This window comes from Ahaetulla prasina, chromosome 8 (genome assembly GCF_028640845.1).
Source record: "Ahaetulla prasina isolate Xishuangbanna chromosome 8, ASM2864084v1, whole genome shotgun sequence".
Taxonomy (NCBI): domain Eukaryota; kingdom Metazoa; phylum Chordata; class Lepidosauria; order Squamata; family Colubridae; genus Ahaetulla; species Ahaetulla prasina.
This window is the reverse complement of record NC_080546.1, coordinates 9,187,421-9,211,968: the sequence shown is the minus strand read 5'-3', so window position 1 is coordinate 9,211,968 and position 24,548 is coordinate 9,187,421. Positions and strand designations below refer to the sequence as shown.

Below are 24,548 nucleotides of genomic sequence, written 5' to 3'. Positions count from 1 at the left end.
TACTGAATAAACACAATAAATATGAATCATAAAAGTCGAAAATAACTACAGGGATAAAAATAGGGTGGGGGGGGGCGAGATAAAAAGAGCAGCTGTCAGAAAGGAAATGAGAGTACCATTCAATCTTTAAAGGAGATGGTTGAGTGTTGTTGTTTTTTGACCGGTTTCCTACAAATAAATGAAATTTCATTGGAAAAAAAAACCTATTAGCCAAAATTTTGGACGTCACTATGAAGAATACAGGTTGTCTTCCACTTTACGACCACGATGGACGGCAAAATTTCTGTTGCAAGACGGTTGTTAAGTGAACTTTGCCCCGTTTTATGAACTTTCTCGCCGCAGGCTCTTTTGGAGAGTCGTTGAGGCCACTTGGAGGTTTGTCTGCGCCCTCAGGGTCACCTGAGTGGTGCAAATGGGGGTGGAGCCTTCTTGGAACTGCTGAAAGGACTGTGTTTTAAACAGGAGATAGGTGATGTGGTACCCCTCCCCTTCTGTTGAGAGAAGGCTTTTCAATTTTGACACAGATGGCCTCTTTGACCCCTCTTTCAAACCGGCCGTCCTCTTTGTCCAAAAATGTGGACTTTGCTGTCTTCAAAAAAGACAGTCCAGTTGCCTTTTGAAAAAGCACCTTTGGCGCAGGCCCAATTCACTCAATGACCGCCTTGCTTAGCGATGGAAATTCTGTGTATAAAATGTCAGGCCTGGAAACCATACTAGACTTTAGGGTTCCAGACGCTGCCACATTTTTCCCCTGAGGGGAAGAAGGGGGGTTGAGGGGTATGGTAACATTCTTCAAGCGGTCAAGGTCGGATGGTGTTCATATCTGCAGGAGGAGTGGCAGGAAGATACTCGAATGAACTGGGAGAACGTGGGACCATGTGACTAGCAAAGGGGTCAGGGGGGTGGGACTCTTGGGGTTTGTATAACTGGGAAAAGAATCCGGAAGTTCAGTTTTGGAATAGTGTCAGGGTTCCAGAAAAACCTCTTCTGCATAAAAAAAACTCAGAAGCCATTGTCTTTCAGAGTTCTTTACTAGCACGAGGAAACTGGCACGTGATGAGTGAAATTCCAAAACTGAACTTCCGGATTCTTTTCCCAGTTATACAAACCCCAAGAGTCCCACCCCCCTGACCCCTTTGATAGTCACATGGTCCCACGTTCTCCCAGTTCATTCGAATATCTTCCCGCCACTCCTCCTGCAGATGTGAACACCATCCGACTTTGACCGCTTGAAGAATGTTACCATACCCCTCAACCCCCCTTCTTCCCCTCGGGAAAAATGTGGCAGTGTCTGGAACCCTAAAGTCTAGTATGGTTTCCAGGCCTGACAGGGTTCATATCTGGAAGGGGGCAGGTCCTATGGCACGCGTGCCACAGGTGGCACGCGGAGCCATATCTGTGGGCACGCGAGCATTGCCCTAGCTCAGCTCCAGCGCGCCGGCCAACTGATTTTCAGGCCTTCCGGGCCCACCGGAAGTCGGGAAACAGCATTGTTTCCGGTCTCCAGGGGGGGGCCTTTGGGGGGGGGGAAAGGCCATTTTCGCCCTCCCCAGGTTCCAAGAAAGCCTCTGGAGCTTGGGGAGGGCGAAAAACAGGCCTATTGGGCCCACTATGCTAGCGTGTGCCAAAAGCGGGGGGACCCGCGGGTGATGCGTGCATGCATGGGAGACCGGGAGCATTGAATTATGGGTGTGAGCATGCATGCGACCGCCCCACGTTCCCCCTCCCCCCGCTTTTAACACGCGGCAGCAAAAAGGTTAGCCATCACTGGGGTAGGTGAAGTGTTTATGGGGTCATAAATATAGGGATTTCTTCAGGAGTTCTCAAGGAGGGAGACCTTTGGAGGTTCTCACTGACCAGCTGGTAAGCGAACAACAGAGTTGGAAGGGACCTTGGTGATCTTCTAGTCCAACCCCTTGCTGAAACAAGGAAACCCTCTACCATTTCAGTCAAGTAGTTGTCCAATCTCTTCTTAAAAGCTTTAAAAGTGATAGAGCACCCACAACTTCTGGAAGCAACTCGTTCCATTGATGAATTCTTCTCACTGTCAGGAAATTTTTAATTCTAGGCTGGTTCTCTCCTTGATTAGTTTTCATCCATTGCTTCTTGTCTAGCCTTCAGGTGCTTTGGAGAATAGCTTGACTCCCTCTTCTTTGGGGCAACCCCTGAGATATGGAACCCTGCTATCATGTCACCACCACCATCCCGGTCCTTTTTTTCACTAGACTAGACGTACCCTATTCCTGCAACCATTCTTTGTATGTTTTATCCTCCAGTCCTCTAATCATCTTCGTTGCTCTTCTCTGCACTCTTTCTAGAGTCTCCACATCTCCTGCTTCCCTACTAAACTAGGCATACCCAATTATCCAAAGGTAATATCCAAAAAGTTCCACACCACCGTTTTAGAAAAAAATTTTCTAGTAGGGGCTGCTGAAGTTCTATGTTTTATCCCCATGGAATATAAAGAAAAAGAAGGAGAAGGAGAAGAAGGACCTAAGGCCCGGACAAAACCTGTTGTTTAAACAAATTTATTGTTCATCCTCTAAACCAGGGATGTTAAACTCAGTTTCATTGAGGGCCACATCAGGGTTGTGTTTGACTTTGGGGTCCCGTTGGGCGTGGCCAGCTCGACATCACTTGTGTCCGGGGGGGCCTGTGGTGGCCTGAGCACTCTGCCAACAAAAATGGAGCTTGGGAGGGTGCAACGGCTTCCTGCAACTCTCTGCCAGCAAAAACGGGGGGCTCGGGAGGGCCATGCGCGGCCCTCCCAAGCTCTGTTTTCATTGGCAGAAGGTTGCAGGAAGCCATTGCAGCCTCCCAACCTCCCTTTTCCCTGGCAGAGGCACCGCAGGCCGGTCCTTCGCTCTTTCCAGGGTGGCCCTATGGGCCAGATCTAAGCACCGCGTGGGCCTTCAGTTTGACACCCCTAAACTGCAGTGTCACAAAAGAAGACCTCGTAACAATGGTGGGATTCAATTTTTTTTTTTTGCTACTGGTTCTGTTGGGCGTGACGTGGTGGCCGTGGCTTGGTGGCCAAGGCAGAAGAAGGATACTGCAAAATCCCCATTCCCTCCCCACTCCTGGGGGGGAAGGATATTGCAAAATATCCTGGGGGGGAAGGATATTCCCTCCCCACTCTGGGCCCAGCCAGAGGTGGCATTTGCCGGTTCTCCGAATGACTCACAATTTCCGCTACCGGTTCTCCAGAACCTGCTGAATAGCACCCCTGCATAATAACCCTACAGATTTTGCTTTCCAGGAGTGGGAAAAGAAGTTTGCTTTGTGTGGGCCAGATTGGTCCATTCTTCTCTGGGTGGGACATGCTGGGTATTTAAAACACTGGAGTGGGAATGAATTCAACGATCATGGATGTATTTGCTTGTTTTTGTGCATCTAGGGCGTGTTGGAAAGTTTTCTGGGCACAGCCGTTACAGGAGCTGTTTTTTGTCTATTTGCCGGCCAGCCACTTACTATTCTGAGCAGCACTGGACCCGTTTTGGTCTTCGAACGACTTTTATTTAACTTTAGCAAGTAAGTCTGAAAGGAAGAGGGGCTGGTAATATCATGGGGACTTCTGATAGAAAAATGTACGGCAACCTATTCTAGTTCCTCGATTCCCAGTCTGCCCTTCTGAAGGACCTCAATTCTGGAATGACTAATTATTCCCGAAAATAAATGATGTAGGTAGTCCTTGACTTACAACCGCATTGAGCCCCGCATTTCCGTTGCTAAGCAAAACCGTTGTTAAAGGAGAGTTTTGATCCCCTTTACGGTCTTTCTTGCCACGGTTGTTAAGGGAATCACTGCCGTTGTTAAACCGGTTGTAAAGTGAATCTGGCTTTCCCATTGACTTTGCTTGTCAGAAAGTCGCAAAAAGTGATTACAGGACCCCGGGACACTCCCACCGTCATAAATACAAGTCAAATATCTATGGAGGTTCTCAGTCATCCAGGTCATGGTTGTCCCAAAGATGCATTTTTCCAAGAGGCAAGTAGACTTTCTTCATTTTTTCATTGAAGACGCATCGCTTCTCATCCGAGAAGCTTCTTGTTGTGGTCCACGGAGCTGGCAGCAGAGTCAGACAGTGAGAAGGTTGGGGAGGTATATGGGCCGGTCCTGGGGGCTGGGGAAAGCTCAGATGAGGGCTCTGCGTCAGAAGCAGAGAAGGAGACAGACAGCAGAGAGGCAGAGGAACAGCTGGAGCCCGTTCCCAGTGTGTGCATGCACACACAGAGCTGCCAGAAGACGAAAACAACACAGAAAGCAGGGTCGACTCGGGAATAAAGCCACACCTTGGAGGTGATTAGCCCCACCTATAGGAAACAAAAGAGGAGCGAACGGGGAAGGGGCTTTCGCAGGAAACAATTGGTTCATTCAGTAGTTGCAAGAACGGAAAGTTCTGTTCGTGACTCTGAGAGACTCTGTGCCAAGTTTTGCATTATTCTGCATTTGGAAACAAGTTACGTGGCAGCTTGCCATACGAGATAAGGTGTGTTGAGAAATATTCCTTTGAAAAACTGTTTGGGCAAGCCTTGCTGACTGTGAATGAAAGTAATTCATAGCCCTGTAAATAAAAGAGGTTTTGCCAGGACCAATTCCTGCCTCCTAAGGGAGCGTAGGTCAGAACAGTTCTGACTGAAGAAGCGAAACGTCTCTTCTTTGCCTCTTGAAAAAGCACCTTTAAGTATGAGCCAGTTTTTAAAATAGATTTACAGAGTTAGAATGGACCTTGTAGGCAGTGGTGGGATTCAAATAATTTAACAACCGGTTCTCTGCCCTAATTATTTCTCCCAACAACCAGTTTGCCAAACTGCTCAGAAAGTTAACAACCGGTTCTCCCGAAGTGGTGCGAACTGGCTGAATCCCACCACTGCTTGTAGGTCATCTGGTCCAACCGCCCCCCTCTGCCCAAGCAGGAGACCCTACACTATTTCTGACCAATGGCAGTCGAATCTCTTCTTGAGAAGCATCTGAGTTTTGATCAGATGACTGTGGGCACGCTGCAACAGGGGTATGAAAAAAGCGGATAAGTCCAATTCGAACGGTCGCTAAACGAAAGGCTGTAAGTCAAGAACTACCTGCCTACCGTTTAAACAGGTAGATGCTATTTCCCCCTCGTTTATTCCCTTTTATTTTCAATCTCACATGATTTTCTTCCTTTGCAGAGACAATGGCTTTGATTATCTGGAGTTCCGCCTCTGGATTGGCTTGTGGTCGGCCTTCCTGTGTCTCATCTTGGTGGCCACCGATGCTAGCTTCTTAGTTCAGTACTTCACCCGCTTCACGGAAGAAGGCTTCTCGTCTCTGATCAGCTTCATCTTCATCTACGATGCCTTCAAGAAGATGATCAAACTCGCCGATTATTACCCCATTAATTCCCATTTTAAAGTGAACGATATTACGCTGTATTCCTGTACCTGCGAGCCACCAGATCCAGGTAAGGGTGGAAAACTTTGTTCCTTTGTTTGGGAGGGTGAATTCTTAAAAAATAATTACTTCATTCAATTCTAACAAAACCTGGATTCTTGCTTCTCTCTTTTGAAGTCCTAGGCCAGGGGGGTCTCCAAACTTGGGACCTTTAAGACTTGTGGACTTCAACTCCCAGCATGCTGGCTGGGGAATTCTGGAAGTTGAAGTCCACAAGTCTTAAAAGTCCCAGGTTTGGAGACCCCTGGACTAGGCTAACCTTTCCCAAAACACGTGTGCAAACCCCCAAAATGCAATATTTTATTTATTTTTATTTTATTTTATTTTATTTGAATTTATATCCCGCCCTTCTCCGAAGACTCAGGGCGGCTTACACTGTGTTAAGCAATAGTCTTCATCCATTTGTATATTATATACAAAGTCAACTTTTATTGCCCCCAACAATCTGGGTCCTCATTTTACCTACCTTATAAAGGATGGAAGGCTGAGTCAACCTTGGGCCTGGTGGGGCTTGAACCTGCAGTAATTGCAAGCAGCTGTGTTAATAACAGACTGTCTTAGCAGTCTGAGTCACCAGAGGCCCCTACCATACCCCCACGTGCGCCCCGCACATGCATAGCAGAGACCCAAAAACCAGCTGGCTGGCGGGAGGTGCCCACCAGAGACTTGTGGACTTCAACTCCCAGCATTCTGGCTGGGGAATTCTGGGAGTTGAAGTCCACAAGTCTTAAAAGTCCCAGGTTTGGAGACCTCCTGGCCTAGGCCAGTGATGGCTAACCTTTCCCAAAACACGCGTGCAAACCCCCAAAATGCAATATGGGTGTGACCCCCGCATGTGCACATGGCCCCCTGCATGCACCCCACATGTGCCCCATCCCCCACACATGTGGACCGCCCACATCCATGCCGCTCCCTGTGCATGCACACGCACATACCCCCACACGCGCCCCGCGCATGCACAGCAGAGACCCAAAAACCAGCTGGCCGGTGGGAGATGCACACGGATGTGCAGCACACCTGAACTGGGGCGACAGCTCGTGTGCCACCAGAGAAGGCACTGCGTGCCACCTCTGGCACACGTGCCATAGGTTCGCCATCATGGGCCTAGGCTACCATCCTTCCAGACGAAAGCTGTAGGTACCAAACCTTCATCCTTGTTCCATTAGATTCCATTTATAAGACCAAGAGGGTAGATTTTACTCCAAATAGCTAATTGAGGCCTTGAGCTGAGCCCATCCTTACTCCAGCTGGGACGTTCCATTATTTTTTAACAAGCGTGGTCTTTGCTTCAGTAGAAACAGTTGTGTGCTGTTTGGGTCTCTCCAATCCTCTTGTGTAGCTTCTACAGCAATGTCTTTCAAACTTGGCAAGATTTCAGTTTCTAGTATCCTCCAGCCACCCTGGGAATCTCTGCATTAATTGAAAATTTGATTATGATGTCGTAGGATCACAGCGTATGAAAGGTTATTAGAACAATCTGTCTCAACCTTGGCAAACTTGATGTGTTGGTTTCAGCTACCAGAATTCCCCAGCTGGCATGGGGATAAATTCCCAAGTTTGAAAAACACTGTTCTAGATTAATCCTGAAGAGGGCAGGATCAATCCCACACTCACAGTGATGATGTTACCTAGTTGGGTCACGAAACGTTTGCAAGCGAACAACCAAGCTCAAAGACCACCAAAAACTCCACAGTTCAACCTGAGTTATAGATATTCTCTTCAGCTGGAGGATGCGTATTTTCAATCTTCTTTTACTTTTGGGTGGAGTGTAACAGCTTAGGATAACCATTCACCCTTTAACTACCGCAGGAGTCTGCAAATGTGGCTCTTTTAAGAACTGTGGACTTCAGTTCCCAGAGTTGAAGTTCACAAGTCTTAAAAGAGCCACGTTTGCAGACCCCTGAACTACCGTTTTCTGTTGATCGTTGTTCCCATCTGGGATACATTGGCATCCTTCCGTCTCAAAAGACTAGATGCTCTGGAAAGAGATCCTAAAACAGCATCTAGTGTGGCTAAAAAGGCCAATCCGAGAGTGGCAATCCCTTCCACACTGAGAGCAGATACCTTCTGTCCCCTGCCCAGCTCCCAGATTTCGCTGGTTCCGGAACTGCTTCTTGGCCTCAGCCTGCCGAAAAAATGTCTCTTCAAATTGGAGAAGGCCCTGCTGCGTCTTTAGCCTCCAAGCTGAACAATCGGAGGTCAAGGTTTCCCAGTTGTTAATGTCCATTCCCAGGGCTTTTAGGTCCCTCTTGCAGATAGCCTTATATCGCAGCATCTGGGATATTTAAATGGGCAAAATGTTGCCCTTCGAAATCTTGTATCTCCCAGAAATGGGCTGTACGTTTTGGCACCAACTAGATTAGATTAACATAATTGGAAGGGACTTTGTAGGTCATCTAGTCCAACCCCCCGCCCAAGCAGGAGACCCTACAGCATTTCTGACAAAAGGCAGTCCAATCTCTTCTTGAAAGCCTCCAGTGATGAAGCTACCACAACTTCCGAAGGCAACTTCTGTTCCATGAGTTGATTGTTCTCACTGTCAGGAAATTTCTCCTTAGTTCTAAGTTGCTTCTCTCCTTGATTAGTTTCCATCCATTTCTTCTTGTTCTACCCTCAGGTGCTTTGGAGAACAGGTTGGTCCCTTCTTCTTTGTGGTAGCCCCTGAGATATTGGAAGACTGCTATCATGTCTCCCCTAGTCCTTCTTTTCATTAAAATAGACATAAAGGGCCTCTGGTGGCTCAGACTGCTAAGACAGTCTGTTATTAACACAGCTGTTTGCAATTACTCCAGGTTCAAGCCCCACCAGGCCCAAGGTTGACTCAGCCTTTCATCCTTTATAAGGTAGGTAAAATGAGGACCCAGATTGTTGGGGGCAATAAGTTGACTTTGTATATAATATACAAATGGATGAAGACTATTGCTTGACATAGTGTAAGCCGCCCTGAGTCTTCGGAGAAGGGTGGGATATAAATGCAAATAAAAAAATAATAATACCCAGTTCCTGCAACCGTTCTTCATGTGTTTTTTTTTTAAAATTTACATTTATATCCCGCCCTTCTCCGAAGACTCAGGGCGGCTTACAGTGTATAAGGCAATAGTCTCATTCTATTTATATATTTTACAAAGTCAACTTATTGCCCCCCCAACAATCTGGGTCCTCATTTTACCTACCTTATAAAGGATGGAAGGCTGAGTCAACCTCGGGCCGGGCTTGAACCTGCAGTAATTGCAGGCTGCTGTGTTCTAATAACAGGCTTCTAACAGCCTGAGCTATTACGGCCCATTAGCCTCCAGTCTTAGCCTCCAGTCCCCTAAGCATCCTGGTTGTTCTTCTCTGCACTCTTTCTAGAGTCTCAGCACCTTTTTTATAGTGTGGTGACCAAAACTGGATGCAGTACTCTAGGTGTGGCCTTATTAAGGCTTTATAGAGTGGTGTTATTACTTCACTTGATCTTGATTGTATCCCTCTGTTAATGCAATTTAAGATTGCATTGGCGTTTTTGGCTGCCACTGCACGCTGCTTGCTCATATTTAGCTGGTTGTCCACTAAGACTCCAAGATCCCTCTCACAGTCCACTGTTTTGTTAGTGCCTGGGATAAACTCTTTAAAATACACTATAGACCTTTTGTAAGAACATTGCTCTTTAGTGTCTCACAGTAGAGATTTAAAATGGAGATATATGTTGTAATTCGGAGGTAGTGATCGGAGGAATAGTTCGTGATATAGGTCTCTGCTGAGAAAGAAAAGATAGATGGCTGGGGATTATGGGAGTTGAGGTCGTAGAAATCCGGAGCGCGCCAATTGCAACCAGCCTACCGTAAAATATTGATAATTTTTTAAAATCCACAAGTGAAGTTGGCATAGAAGGCATCTTCTCAGCACTAAATTTGAATCTCGGGGTTAAAAAAAAAACAATAGGACTACAAAAAAACAAAATTTAAATAACGTTGCACAGGTGATCTGTTAACTGCTGTTAAGTTGAGGTGAGTCAGACTTTGGCAGAGGCAAAAAGGAAGAATCCTTGAGTATCTGGTCTCCTGCCAGAAAGGAAGGTGAGCTAATGTCCTGCTCTGAACCCTACCTGTTTGCCCGAGTTGACCTTTGCGAGATGCTTCTCAATTATGATTATATATGAAAGTGGCACCTTCAGTCTCCCAAATAACTTCAGGTCTGCCTGGAAGTCGTAGGAGGACTTCTCACCAGTCCTCACTACTGAGTGTGTCATTTTGGGTGGCGCCTGGTGAGACCCAGAAGAGCTCTCAAACTCAAGGCCTGGGGACTGGATGCGGCCCGCGGGGTGCTTAGATCTGGCCCACAGGACCGTAACGGAAACTGTGATGGCGTTGCCTGCGGTGCCTCTGCCAGTGAAAACGGAGGCAGTCCTCCCGAGCTCCGTTTTTCACTGGCAGAGAGTTGCAGGAGGCCGTCACAGCCGAAAACAGAACTCGGGAGCTCGTTTTCTCTTACACAGCTTTGGGAGCCAAGGTATTCCATTGATGAATTCTTCTCACTGTCTGGAAATTCCTCCTTAGTTCTAGGTTACCGTATTTTTCGGAGTATAAGACTCATCTTAGTTTTTGGGGAGGAAAAGAAGAAAAAATCTGATTGGCAGGTAGATCTGCCTCCCGGAATACCCCCAACTAGCTGTTCCCAGAGGTGAATTTTAGCAACAGCTTCCTTGGTTGTGAGCTCTGTGCCTGGTTTTTTTTTTTTTCTGCCTCTGAAAATTCTGAAACTCTGTTTCAGAAAAAAACTTTTTTCTGCCTCTGAAAGCCTTCGAAACAGAGCTTCAGAAAAAAAACCTCTGAAGCTCTGTTTGGGGGCTTTTTTTTCCTGAAGCTTCGTTTCTGAAGCTTCTTTCAGCTCTGAAACCTCCGTTTGAGAAGCTGGGCCGGGTTACATTCATTGTATAAGACACACCCAGATTTTCACCCTCTTTTTTTGGGGAAAAAGGTGCATCTTATACTCCAAAAATTACGGTATATCTCCCTTAAACCTGTTTCTTCATATCCTGTCCTCAGGTGCTTTGGAGAATAAATCACACTCCCTCTTCTCTGTGACAGCCCCTCCAGTACTGGAAGACAGCTGGCCTGTCACCCCCTAGCTTTCTTTCTTTCTTTTTTATTTTTTATTTTATTTGCATTTATATCCCGCCCTTCTCTGAAGACTCAGGGCGGCTTACACTATGTCAGGCAATAGTCTTCATCCATTTTGTATACTATATACAAAGTCAACTTATTGCCCCCCAACAATCTGGGTCCTCATTTTACCTACCTTATAAAGGATGGAAGGCTGAGTCAACCTTGGGCCTGGTGGGACTTGAACCTGCAATATTGCAAGCAGTTGCTGTTAATAACAGGCTGCATTAGCCTGTTGAGCCACCAGAGGCCCTATTCTTGACCATTCATCCTGCAGTTTAATCTCCAAACTTCTTATCCTCTTTGTTGCTCTTCTGTGCCCACTTTTATGGTACACACACACACACACACACACACACACACAGACAGAGTTTCCTCTTTCCACTATGTATTCAAAATGGACAGATACACACACACACACAAAATACACATAGTACACACATACATATATGGCGTAACATACACACATATAATACACATGTGTGCACACACATATACACACATATGTATAGATATACATATATATATATAATAAACACAACACATATATATGTATACACACATGTATGTGTGTGTATGTTTGTGTGTGTGTGTATAGAGTGAGTCACAGTATAGAGTGAGTACACCCCTTCACATTTTGTAAATATTTAAGTATATCTTTTCATGTGACAACACTGAAGGAATGACACTTGGCTACAATGTAAATAGTAGCAGTATACAGTACTCACTTTTGTTGCCAGCGGTTTAGACATTAATGGCTGTGTGTTGCGTTATTTTGAGGGGGTAGCACGTTTACACTGTTATACAAGCTGTACACTCACTACTTTACACAAAGCTTTGCTCACAGAAGCATGAAGCCGAAAACACCAGCCTGAACATGACGAGTGAGACCTCATTGAAACGTCACCAAGATACTCTCAACCTTACACGGGAAAAGACCTGAATACGCCAAGACCTACATACCTATACCTATGAAAACCTACGAAAACAAATATGTAAACAAATAATACATATGTAGGTCTTTGGTTGTTCGGGTTTTCTCCCGTGTAAAATTGGCAGTGTCTTGGTGAAGTTTCGACGAAGTCTCATTCGTTATCTTCAGGCTTCAGCTTCGTGCTTCTGGGAGCAATGCAATACAAACACCCGTGAAAACCTCAAAAAACAAATAATACATATGTAGGTCTTTGGTTGTTCGGGTTTTCTCCCGTGTAAAATTGGCAGTGTCTTGGTGACGTTTCGACGAAGTCTCATTCGTCATCTTCAGGCTTCAGCTTCGTGCTTCTGGGAGCAATGCAATACAAACACCCGTGAAAACCTCAAAAAACAAATAATACATATGTAGGTCTTTGGTTGTTCGGGTTTTCTCCCGTGTAAAATTGGCAGTGTCTTGGTGACGTTTCGACGAAGTCTCATTCGTCATCTTCAGGCTTCAGCTTCGTGCTTCTGGGAGCAATGCAATACAAACACCCGTGAAAACCTCAGAAAACAAATAATACATATGTGTACACACACACACACACACGCATACACACACATATATAACACACGCACATATGTGTACACACACAAAACCACTGTCCATTTTGATTACGTAGTGGAAAGAGGAAACTTGTAGAGTTCCCAAAGTTGATGCTATATGGAACAAAACTGCAACTGAATCTGGATGTTCTGCCTCGGATAACCCCGAAGCCCCCTCCCAGAAGGTAACAAGGAAAACCGGTCGTGGACAGGATGGGTAGCATCCCAGACAATCCTGCGGACTCTGCTCGAGTTCAAACACGGACACATGGCTGGCACCTGTATCCCAGGGAGCAGCCTCACTGCTCTTTTCACAGGTGTTACCAACCGAGCCTGAAATCCTTCCCCTGGAAAGAAACACCGTGAAGTTGCCAGATTTTGTGATTGGATTACCGTGTCTCCTGCTGTTCATCAGTCTGTACTGATTACCGTCGTGAGGGTGGGCGGATGGCTGGAAAGAGGGAAGCAGTCTAGCGGCCTCTAAAGAAAAGATTTACAGCCGCCTCCTTCGGTTTCTTCCCTGTGAATTTATCGTTGACGTTCCCCTAGGGATGGGCACGACTTTTAAAAGTTCCAGGTTAAAAGATAAGGGCCTCTGGTGGCTCAGCAGACTGTCTGTTATTAACAGCAGTTGCTTGCAATTACTGCAAGTTCAAGTCCCAGTAGGCCCAAGGTTGACTCAGCCTTCCATCCTTTATAAGGTAGGTAAAATGAGGACCCAGATTGTTGGGGACAATAAAAGTTGACTTTGTATAATATACAAATGGATGAAGACTATTGCTTAACACAATGTAAGCCGCCCTGAGTCTTCAGAGAAGGGCGGGATAAAAATTCAAATTAAAAAAAAAAAGACAGTATAAGGTAAAGGTAAAGGTTCCCCTCACACATACGTGCTAGTGCTTCCTGACTCTAGGGGGCGGTGCTCATCTCTGTTTCAAAGCCAAAGAGCCAACGCTGGCCGAAGACGTCTCCGTGGTCATGTGGCCGGCATGACTCAACGCCAAAGGCACACGGAACGCTGTTCCCTTCCCACCAAAGATGGTCCCTAGTTCTTCTACTTGCATTTTTTACTTGCTTTCAAACTGCTAGGTTGGCAGAAGCTGGGACAAGTAATGGGAACTCACCCCGTTACGCGGCACTAGGGATTCGAACCTCTGAACTGCCGACCTTCTGATCGACAAGCTCAGCGTCTTATCCACTAAGCCACTGTGTCCCTTTAAAAGAAAGTATAGAAACAAACAAACAAATGTTTGTTTCTGTTCACAGCGTTAAGGAAAGTTTGGCTTCCTCTCCACTGCACTGCCTTTAAAACCAGGGTGTTTATTGTGGATTTGACTTGAATTTCATGGTTTCATGGTTCAGTTAAATTGGGGTGGAAGATTTTAGCACATGGCTGTGGTGCAAAAAGGGGCGGGGGGAGGGGAGACAGTGGCTCAGTGGTCAGAGATGCTGGGCTTGTCAGCTGGAAAGCTGAAAGCTGAAAGCTTGGGTTTTAGACCTGAGGTCCACATGACAGGGTGAGCCCACCTACCAATTTGAAAACATGCAAATCAGGGGTGAAATGCTACCGGTTCAGACCAGTACTCCCAAACAGATAGTTTAAAATATGCTACCGGTTCGGGCAAATCGGTATTTCCGACAATCAGCTGGGCAACGATCAGCTGGCAACGCGTGATTTATATTAGCTAAAATAATTAGATTTCCTGCTTTCTAGCTAATCTAAATTGCGTGGCACAGCAAGTTAGCTGTTCTACTTACCTTTGCAGACTTGGAAGGCTTCAAAATGTTCGTTTTTTTAGCGCTGCGTGGGTGCAAAGTGCGCACTCAGTAGCAGACTCGCAGAACCAATAGTAGACTTCAGAGGATTTCACCGCTGGTGCAGATGCAAGTAGATAAATAGGTATCACTTCGGTGGGAAGGTAACAGAGTTCCGTCCGCCTTTGGTATATTGTCATGCTGGCCAGATGACCACATGAAACATCTTTAGACAACGCCGACTCGCTCGGGCAAGAAACGGAGATGAGCATTACGCCCTAAAGTTGGTCATGATTGGACAGGGAAACTTTTACCTTTTGCCTGGTGCAAGGAAGAGATTCTTCCTTTCTTCTTTTCCTACATGTGGAAACTGGGAAGGACTTCCAGATCAACAGGCTAATTTAGCTCCTTTTCTGTAGTAAAGTGTGGGTATATTGGGGCTGTCCAAGTGTTCCACTTTTCCCTTTGTTTTAGAAGCAAAAACCTGAAAGCGTTCCTTCTTCCCTCCCTCCCTCCCCGCCTTCCTTCCCTCCCTCTCCTCCCTCCTTCCTTCCTCTCTCCCTCCCTCCCTCTTCCTCCTTCCTTCCTTCCTTCTTTCCTTCTTTCCTTCTTTCCTTCTTTCCTTCCTAACTCCCTCCCTCTTCCTCCTTCCTTCCCCCCTTCCTCCTTCCTCCCCTTTCTCCTTCCTTCCTTCCCAACTCCCTCCCTCTTCCTCCCTTCCTTTCCTTCCTCCTTCCTCCCCTTCCTCCTTCCTCCCTCCCCTCCCTTCCTCCTTCCTTCCCTCCTTCCTTCCTTCCTTTTCCTTCCTTTCTTCGTTCCTTCTCTCCCTTCCTTCCCTCCCTCCTTCCTCCCCTTCCTCCCTTCCTTCCTTCCTAACTCCCTCTCTCCCCCTTCCTCCCTTCCTTCCTTCCTTCTTTCTTCCTTCCTTCTCTCCCTTCCTCCCCTTCCTCCTTCCTTCCTCCCTTCCTTCCTAACTCTTTCCCTCTCTCTTCCTCCTTCCTTCCTAACTCCTTCCTTCCCTCTTCCTTCTTCCTTCCCTTCCTCCTTTCTTCCCTCCCTCCCTCCCTCCCTCCCTCCATACTTCCTTCCTTCTCTCCCTTCCCACTTTCTCCTTTTTCCCTTCCTTCTGCCCTGCTCTGCCCAATCCCATCCTGTTTTCCCCCCCTTACTTCTTAGCATAATCTCATCTAAGATGGAAAGTTGTTAAACAAAAAGTAGGTTTTCCAACACTTGGAATAAATAGTGGAAACATTTTGAATCAGTATTTTTTGTTTTCTCTCTATCGTGCACGCTGCAGTTATGGTTTGCTCTTTTCTGAAAGTCTTTGTGGGGCTGAGCCTCTTCTTTTGAACCCAGACAAAAGAAATGCCCCCCCCCCCATTTTGTTAATTGGAAGCCAAGCCATTTGTTCACACTATTATTCATGTATAAGGAAAAAGGATAACATGGCAAAACATTTAATAGTTCAGCTTTTCACTGTAGATAGAAAAAAGCACTTTTATCTCTTGGATGATGTAAGAATTCTAATGATGAATTTACACTGGGAAGTATTGTAACCCCCATTGTCATTCAGGCATCAACATAATTCGAGGCGATTAGTTTTGTATTTTTTCTTTGTTTTTCCCACAGCGAACCGGTAAGAAGCACAAGTGATGGAATAATAACTTCTTTTCACTCTATATAACGCAGGATCATTATGGATGCTACTGATTACTGATTAGCATAAGAGGATTATAAGGCTTAGCTGTATTTTAATTTTTGGGAGGTGGGAGGGATTGTGCGATTCATTTTAATTGCCGCTTCCCCTCATTATTTTTTTCCAGTGGTTTATTCAAAGTGCTGCATTTCTTTCTTTTTACAGTGAATAGTTCATTGATCAATGAGACGGTTGCGTCGTCTCTGCCTTGGCTCGATGAAATGGTAAGCAGAAATCGGGTTATAATATTGGAAATAATTCATGCCCAGTGCAATTACACTGCTGACTTTTAATACATTCTCCTTCCTTTTCTTATTTTGCTTTAATCTCTTAAGAGTTGCATTAACACCTGTTTCGTAGGATTTAAACCAAATCACAGTACAGATAGTCTTCGACTTAACAGCAGTTCAGTTAGTGACCTAAGTTTGAAGTTAGGTCACTAGTTAAGCACTGAAGTTAAGCACTGAAAAAAGTGACTTACGACCATTTTTCACACTTAACGACCATTGCAGCATCCCCATGGTTGCGTGATTTACATTCAGATGCTTGAAGACTGACTCATACTTGCAACCTGGATAGCTGTACCTAAACCAAATGGCTCAGAAATTTAATGAAAGGCCGATATAAAAATATACCCGTGCGTTTTTTATAAAATCAGAAGTGCAACAGCACACGGGTGGTCTTATCACTTCTGAGTGGAAAAAACAAGAACTTAGTCCAGTGAAGATGGCAAAGTCCTTTTGCTCCCTCTGGGCTGTACAGTTTTTTTTTTGTTTTTTTTAATTTGCATTTATATCCCGCCCTTCTCCAAAGACTCAGGGCGGCTTACACTATGTTAAGCAATAGTCTTCATCCATTTGTATATTATATACAAAGTCATCTTATTGCCCCCAACAATCTGGGTCCTCATTTTACCTACCTTATAAAGCAGGGGTGTCCAAACTTGGTCCCTTTAAGACTTTTGGACTTCAACTCCCAGAGTTCCTCAGCCAGCTTTGCTGGCTGAGGGACTCTGGGAGTTGAAGTCCAAAAGTCTTAAAGGGACCAAGTTTGGACACCCCTGTTATAAAGGATGGAAGGCTGAGTCAACCTTGGGCCTGGTGGGACTTGAATTGTAATTGCAAGCAGCTGCTGTTAATAACAGACTGTCTTACCAGTCTGAGCCACCAGAGGCCCTTTAGTTACGTTGTTGAAAAGATACCTGTGAAAATTGCGATCTGATGCAAAGAGGGTGTGAATGCTTTTTAGCACTTTTAGGCTAATAAAAAAATTCTTCCCAGTTGAACAATAAAAAAATTCTTCCCAGTTGAATAGGCAGTAGCTCGGGGAGTGGAATACCGTATATACTCGAGTATAAGCCGAGTTTTTCAGCACGTTTTTTGTGCTGAAAAACGTCCCCTCGGCTTATACTCGAGTATATACGGCTTATACTCGAGTTTTTTTTTTTCTTCTTTTTTTCACATTATACCGGATGGCGCAAACTTGGCGGGCTTTTGCATTAGCGCGGGGAAGCCCTGCCGGTGCAGTGAGAGGGCGGGGCGGGGGAGCCGCCAGCCTTCTCGGCTGAGGGAGGGGGGGGTTCCCCGACCGGTAGCTGCCTCATTTCCCTCCCTCGGCTTATACTCGAGTCCCCAGTTTACCCCAGTTTTTTGGGGTAAAATTGGGGACCTCGGCTTATACTCGGATCGGCTTATATTCGAGTATATACGGTATCTATGCATTCAGAAGGTTGAGCTATGTACAGGAAGTCCTCGATTTCACAACAGCTGACTTAGCGACCGTTCAAAGTTACAACGGCACTGAGAAACGTGACTTACGACTGTGTTTCACAGTTACGACCTTTGCGGCATCTCGGCGGTCACGGGATCAAAATTCAGATCTTTGATAACTGTTCCTATTTATGACCGTTGCTGTGTCCCAAAGTCATTAATTAATCGCTCATTCATAAAATGCTGGGATTCGCATGCATTATACCAGGGATCTGCAAACTTTTTTTTTTATTTATTTACATTTATATCCCGCCCTTCTCCGAAGACTCAGGGCGGCTTACAGTGTATAAGGCAATAGTCTTATTCTATTTGTATATTTACAAAGTCAACTTATTGCCCCCCCAACAATCTGGGTCCTCATTTTACCTACCTTATAAAGCAGGGGTATCCAAACTTGGTCCCTTTAAGACTTTTGGACTTCAACTCCCAGAGTTCCTCAGCCAGCTTTGCTGGCTGAGGGACTCTGGGAGTTAATCAAAAAATCTTAAAGGGACCAAGTTTGGACACCCCTGTTATAAAGGATGGAAGGCTGAGTCAACCTTGGGCCTGGTGGGACTTGAATTGTAATTGCAAGCAGCTGCTGTTAATAACAGACTGTCTTACCAGTCTGAGCCACCAGAGGCCCTTTAGTTACGTTGTTGAAAAGATACCTGTGAAAATTGCGATCTGATGCAAAGAGGGTGTGAATGCTTTTTAGCACTTTTAGGCTAATAAAAAAATTCTTCCCAGTTGAACAATAAAAAAATTCTTCCCAGTTGAATAGGCAGTAGCTCGGGGAGTGGAATACCGTATATACTCGAGTATAAGCCGAGTTTTTCAGCACGTTTTTTGTGTTTTATACGGCTTATACGGCTTATACTCGAGTTTTTTTTTTTCTTCTTTTTTTCACATTATACCGGATGGCGCAAACTTGGCGGGCTTTTGCATTAGCGCGGGGAAGCCCTGCCGGTGCAGTGAGAGGCGGGCGGGAGCCGCCAGCCTTCTCGGCTGAGGGAGGGAGGGTTTCCCCGACCGGTAGCTGCCTCATTTCCCTCCCTCGGCTTATACTCGAGTCCCCAGTTTACCCCAGTTTTTTGGGGTAAAATTGGGGACCTCGGCTTATACTCGGATCGGCTTATATTCGAGTATATACGGTATCTATGCATTCAGAAGGTTGAGCTATGTACAGGAAGTCCTCGATTTCACAACAGCTGACTTAGCGACCGTTCAAAGTTACAACGGCACTGAGAAACGTGACTTACGACTGTGTTTCACAGTTACGACCTTTGCGGCATCTCGGCGGTCACGGGATCAAAATTCAGATCTTTGATAACTGTTCCTATTTATGACCGTTGCTGTGTCCCAAAGTCATTAATTAATCGCTCATTCATAAAATGCTGGGATTCGCATGCATTATACCAGGGATCTGCAAACTTTTTTTTTTATTTATTTACATTTATATCCCGCCCTTCTCCGAAGACTCAGGGCGGCTTACAGTGTATAAGGCAATAGTCTTATTCTATTTGTATATTTACAAAGTCAACTTATTGCCCCCCCAACAATATGGGTCCACATTTTACCTACCTTATAAAGGATGGAAGGCTAAGTCAACCTTGGGCCGGGCTTGAACCTGCAGTAATTGCAGGCTGCTGTGTTCTAATAACAGGCTTCTTACCAGCCTGAGCTATCACGGCCTTGGCTCCTTTAAGACTTGTGGACTTCAATTCCCAGCAAAGCTGGCTGAGGAACTCTGGGAGTTGAAGTCCACAAGTCTTAAAGGAGCCAAGTTTGCAGACCCCTGCATTATACCAAGGCTGGGACCTGTCAAGCATGTTGAGACTGCAGCTCCATAACTCCTGAAGAGTAAAGGTTATATTGCTACACGCAGTCCTCGACTTGCAACCATTCACTCAACCATTCACTTAATGACCGTTCCAAGTTACAATGGCACTGAAAAAAATGCCTTAGGACCTCTTTTCATACTTACGACCGTTGCAGCATCCCGCTGATCCCACGATCAAAATTCAGACCCTTGGCAGGTTATTCGTATTTATGATGGGTGCAGTGTCCCATATTTATGACGGGTGCAGTGAACCAAAGTGCACAGAATCTAGCATTGAGGGAGAAAAGGAGAATGTTTGCTCTAAAGATGCCATTTCCCCCCCCCCTCTCTCTCTTGGGTTTTGCAGCACAACGATACAATTGAATGGTCATCCCTGACCAAGAAGAAATGCTTGCAATATGGAGGAGTCCTCCTGGGGAATAATTGCAAATACGTCCCTGACATCACACTCATGTCTTGCATTCTCTTTTTGGGAACCTACACCTGCTCCATGGCTTTGAAGAAATTCAAGACCAGTCGTTATTTCCCAACCATTGTAAGTCATGTGATTTCATAATAGTTTTTCCCAGCTATTTCTCCAGTATATCCAGCACCATTTGATCAAGGTCAAGATTTAACTTCGTATATAGAGTAGAGTAGAGTAGAGTAGAGTAGAATAGAATAGAATAGAATAGAATAGAATAGAATAGAATAGAATAGAATAGAATAGAATAGAATAGAATAGAACAGAACAGAACAGAACAGAACAGAACAGAACAGAACAGGTAGAGAGGAGTAGATGAATAGAGTAGAATAGAGTAATAGAATAGAGTAGAGTAATAGAGTAGAGTAGAGTAGAGTAGAATAGAAGAATGGAATGGAATGGAATGGAATAGAATAGAATAGAATGGAATAGAATAGAATAGAATAGAATAGAATAGAATAGAATAGAATAGAATAGAATAGAATAGAATAGAATAGAAAGAATAGGAGTTAAATGATGGATAGGATAGGATAGAGAGAAGAGAGAAGAGAAGGGAAGAGAATAGGTAGAGAGGAGTAGACAAATAGAGTAGAGTAGAATAGAGTAATAGAATAGAATAGAATAGAATAGAATAGAATAGAATAGAATAGAATAGAATAGAATAAGCTGGAAGGGAGCTCAGAGGTCCTCCAGTCCAACCTGCTGCTCAAGCAGGAGACCCTATACCATTCCAGACTATCCCAGTTGTCCAATCTCTTCTCAAAAGCCTCCAGTGATGGAGCTCCCACAATACCTGACCTAGAATAGAATAGAGCTGGAAGGGACCTTGGAGGTCTTCTAGTCCAGCCCCCTGCTCAAGCAGGAGAACCTATACCTTTGATGGCAAACCTATGGCATGCATGCCTGAAGTGTCGCCTGGCCCGCGTGGCATCGCCCATTCCTCTTTTGGGTTTCGGGTGCGCATGTGTGCGCGACAATCAGCTGGCCTTCGTCCGTGCGGCAGTGCCGGAAATTGGAAGAGCTGGTCTTCCATTTTCCGGCGTGAGCATCCGCACCGTCCAGCTGATCTCATGCGTGCCAGTAATCAGAAGACTAGCTGGCCGGCGCGCATGTGCCTACTGGAAACCAGAAGTTCATTTTCCGGCACGCGCATGCCTACTGAGCAGCCCCTCTTCTGGGTTTGTTTGTTTGTTTGTTTGTTTGTTTGTTTATTTGTTTATTGTTCCAATTTATATACCGCCCTTCTCCCGAAGGACTCAGGGCGGTTTACAGCCGAGTAAAACAGAGATACAAATAATACAAAAGTTAAAAACATTGTTTAAAAAACTAATTCAATTTGGCCTGAAAGTTAAAAATTCTAATAAAAACCCCCATTAAAACTATTAGGCCAGCCCTGCGTGACGAAATAAAAATGTCTTTAGCTCGCGGCGAAAGGTCCGGAGGTCAGGGAGTTGTCGTATCCCTGGAGGCAGCTCGTTCCAGAGGGCAGGAGCCCCCACAGAGAAGGCCCTCCCCCTGGGGGTCGCCAGCCGGCATTGTCTGACCGACGGCACCCTGAGGAGGCCCTCCCTATGGGAGCGCACTGGTCTATGGGAGGCAATAGGTAGCAGCAGGCGGTCCCGTAAGTAACCCGGTCCAATGCCATTGGGGTTGCAGCCCCAATGAGTGCTCGCTCCCTTTTTGCCATCATTGACTTATACCATTTCAGACAAATGACTCTCCTCATTGCAGCTGTTCCTCATTGTAGTGTTGGAAGAAATATCCATCTGGGTTCAGTTCCAAGTGGGGACAAAGACACTGGAAACATGGAGGCTGCTTGGAAAGATGGTTTAATGGTGGTCAGGATCACATGGCTTGAGTTCCTGAACAGAAAAGGGCTGAGATCCTGTGTGCTCCCTGGCTTTATGCTTTTTCTGAGCTTTGAACTTTCTGGGGCACAGGAAGAGTATCCTGATTGGTTGTCAGACTCCCAGTGGGTGGGGGTCTTAGCTAGCCTTGCTGGCTGATGTAATCTTCCCAGGTGCCATGTGGTGAGTTTCTGTTCTAGATGGGTTCTATTATGTTGCAGATGATGATGGCCCATTGAGAAAGGTGGGGAGAATGAGTGAGTTTAGCTGAGGCTTTTAATGGCCCATTGACAAAGGTGGTGGGGAGTCAGGAAGCTGCTTTGTCTTTAAAACATGTTTCTCCATTTCTCATCCAGGGAAATATATTCTGCCTTTTTAAATATTTTTTAAAATATTTCATTCTTCTAGGAGGGGGGGTGGGTGCTAAATTCCTACAGTAGCCAGTAAGTCTGAGGGTGGATGGTGCACGTACAGACACGAGTGCCAATGTGGTAGTCTATCCACTTGTATCGTGGCAGCACACCTCTGTATTGTGAATCAGACAGCATGAGTATTTAGTTAAGGTGGGATTTAGAGGAGACACTCAGTTCTGTAGGTCCCTGGGTGCTCTCTGAACTTAGTTGTTTTCTTGCAAACATTTCATTACCCAACTAGCTAATATCATCAGTGTTACATCTGTAAGAGAGCGCCAAAAAACTCACAGTTCAACATTAAACTACAAATATTCTCTTCTATTGGTACACTTATTCCAGCCTTCCTTGTGCCTTATAAACCACTAAGTTTATATATGAACTTTGCTCAAATAGCAATGTTACTACCTGAGCATTTTAAGTTTATTTTAACCCAGCGTGGTTCACTGCATACTGTTGTAAGCCTTAAGACTGGACTTAGATAAAAGATAGTATGTTGCAGAAAAATGTTTTATTACTTCCTCCTTTGATTTATGAAGTACCGAAGGCATTTGAATCCTAAGCACTAAGATAACATTTCTGGGACCAGAGCCAAATTAACCAACAAGGAATGATTAGAATTTTGGTAACAGCTTGCCATGTTTAGAATGATATCTGATGGATGGAAAGGTATGGAAAGAGTATCTTTAAAAATTATTATTATCCTTTTCTTGGGAGGGATAATAAGATTTTGTAAAAACTGAGCTACTCTCTTAATAAAATGCCTTTTTTTTTGCATGGTAAGATTAATGGGATCTTCGAGCCCTAGTGGACAAGCATTTAAATATGAGCCAGCAGTGTGTTGCAGCTGCCAAAAAAGCCAACACAGTTCTAGGCTGCATAAACAGAGGGATAGAATCAAGATCACGTGAAGTGTTAATACCACTTTATAAGGCCTTGGTAAGGCCACACTTGGAATACTGCATTCAGTTTTGGTTGCCACGATGTAAAAAAAATGTGGAGATTCTAGAAAGAATGCAGAGAAGAGCAACAAAGACGATTAGGGGACTGGAGGCTAAAACATATGAAGAACAGTTGCAGGAACTGGGTATGTCTAGTTTGATAAAAAGGAGGACTAGGGGAGACATGATAGCAGCCTTTCACTATCTCAGGGGCTGCCACAAAGAAGAGGGAGTCGGGCTGTTCTCCAAAGCACCTGAAGGCAGGACAAGAAGCAATGGGTGGAAACTAATCAAGGAGAGAAGCAACTTAGAACTAAGGATGAATATCCTGACAGTGAGAACAATTAATCAGTGGAACAACTTGCCTGCAGAAGCTGTAAATGCTCCAACACTGGAAGTTTTTAAGAAGATGTTGTATAACCATTTGCCTGAAATGGTATGGGGTTTCCTGCCTGAGCAGAAAGTTGGATTAGAAGACCTCCAAGGCCCCTTACAACTCTGTTATTCTATTCTAATGTTTGATTGTGCACTGAATTGCACTCAGTAATGTTAACTTTTTTTTAAAAAAGCAAGGGCTATTGTTCCATACTCTGTGAATGTTTTCTTGTACACATGCTCCGTTCTTCCAAATTCTCATTCAGCTTTGCACAGCTTTTCACAAGTTGGATACAGTTAATTGAAGAGATCCTGAAAATCAGGATTATGAATACGTTTGGTGGGAAGGGCACTTTGAGGTGGGAATGTTGTAATCCAGTCTATTTTGTCTGCCCATCAGGATGTCAGCATCTTCTGGAATGTTCTTCAGCTGGACGGAAAGAGCTGCTGGGGTTTCTAGTTGCTGATTCGCTATTTGCTATTTTCAGTTTTTCTTTTTTGTGCATATTTGTCAGGTCCTTAAAACAGGCAAGTTTAAACCGCCATTGATGTAGTTTCTCTTTCTGTTTCAGGCAAGGAAATTGATCAGTGATTTTGCCATCGTCATTTCTATTCTGATTTTCTGTGGAATCGATGCTCTGGTCGGTGTCGATACACCAAAACTTCTTGTGCCAAGTGAATTCAAGGTATGTTAAACTGTCTCTCCTCCATTTTGTTTAAGAAGGCAAAGAATTACAATACATGGAGGAGGAGGAGGATCAAAGCTAGGCTGCAAAATCAAGATGACCAGTAGATGGCAGCAAGGATATACACAATAAAACCAGCTCTTTGCTACCACACTGTGGTTTCTGGGATGTTTGCAGCCTATAATCAATTGCATAATCATATCAAAGTATGACTTCATTGTACACCTGGATCATGATTCGTGTCTCTATTATTTACTGCTGTAGACCACTGGGACAACTATACTATGCAAAGCACCAATGGGGAATTTACCTTTAGTGAACCATTGACCAATTAGAAGAAGTTTTTCAGTACAGGTGGTCCTTGACTTACGACCGTTCATTTAGTGTCCATTTGAAGTTACAAAGGAAATGAAAAAAGCGATATTTGACCTTTTCACGCTTATAACTGTTGCAGCATCCTCAAGGTCATGTGATCAAAATTCAGACACTTGGCAACTGACTCGTATTTATGACGGTTGCAGTGTCCTGGGATCACATGATCCCCTTTTGTGACCTTCTGACAAGCCAAGTCGATGGGGAAGCCAGAGTCATTTTTTTTTTTTTATATTTATATCCCGCCCTTCTCCGAAGACTCAGGGCGGCTTACAGTGTATAAGGCGATAGTCTCATTCTATTTGTATATTTACAAAGTCAACTTA

General features: G+C 44.9%; 1 protein-coding gene across 3 annotated transcripts in view; it reads left to right on the top strand.

The window, feature by feature from the left end:
* The window catches only part of SLC4A4 (solute carrier family 4 member 4), a 238,703-nt gene that overhangs the window by 175,886 nt on the left and 38,269 nt on the right, over window positions 1-24,548 (top strand). For all 3 annotated transcript variants that reach the window (XM_058192187.1, XM_058192186.1, XM_058192184.1), the window contains exons 13-17: window positions 3,398-3,531; window positions 5,166-5,437; window positions 15,703-15,761; window positions 19,475-19,663; window positions 23,737-23,850. In XM_058192187.1, the coding sequence (XP_058048170.1) occupies window positions 3,398-3,531; window positions 5,166-5,437; window positions 15,703-15,761; window positions 19,475-19,663; window positions 23,737-23,850 (768 nt within the window). The remainder of the gene's footprint in view (window positions 1-3,397; window positions 3,532-5,165; window positions 5,438-15,702; window positions 15,762-19,474; window positions 19,664-23,736; window positions 23,851-24,548) is intronic.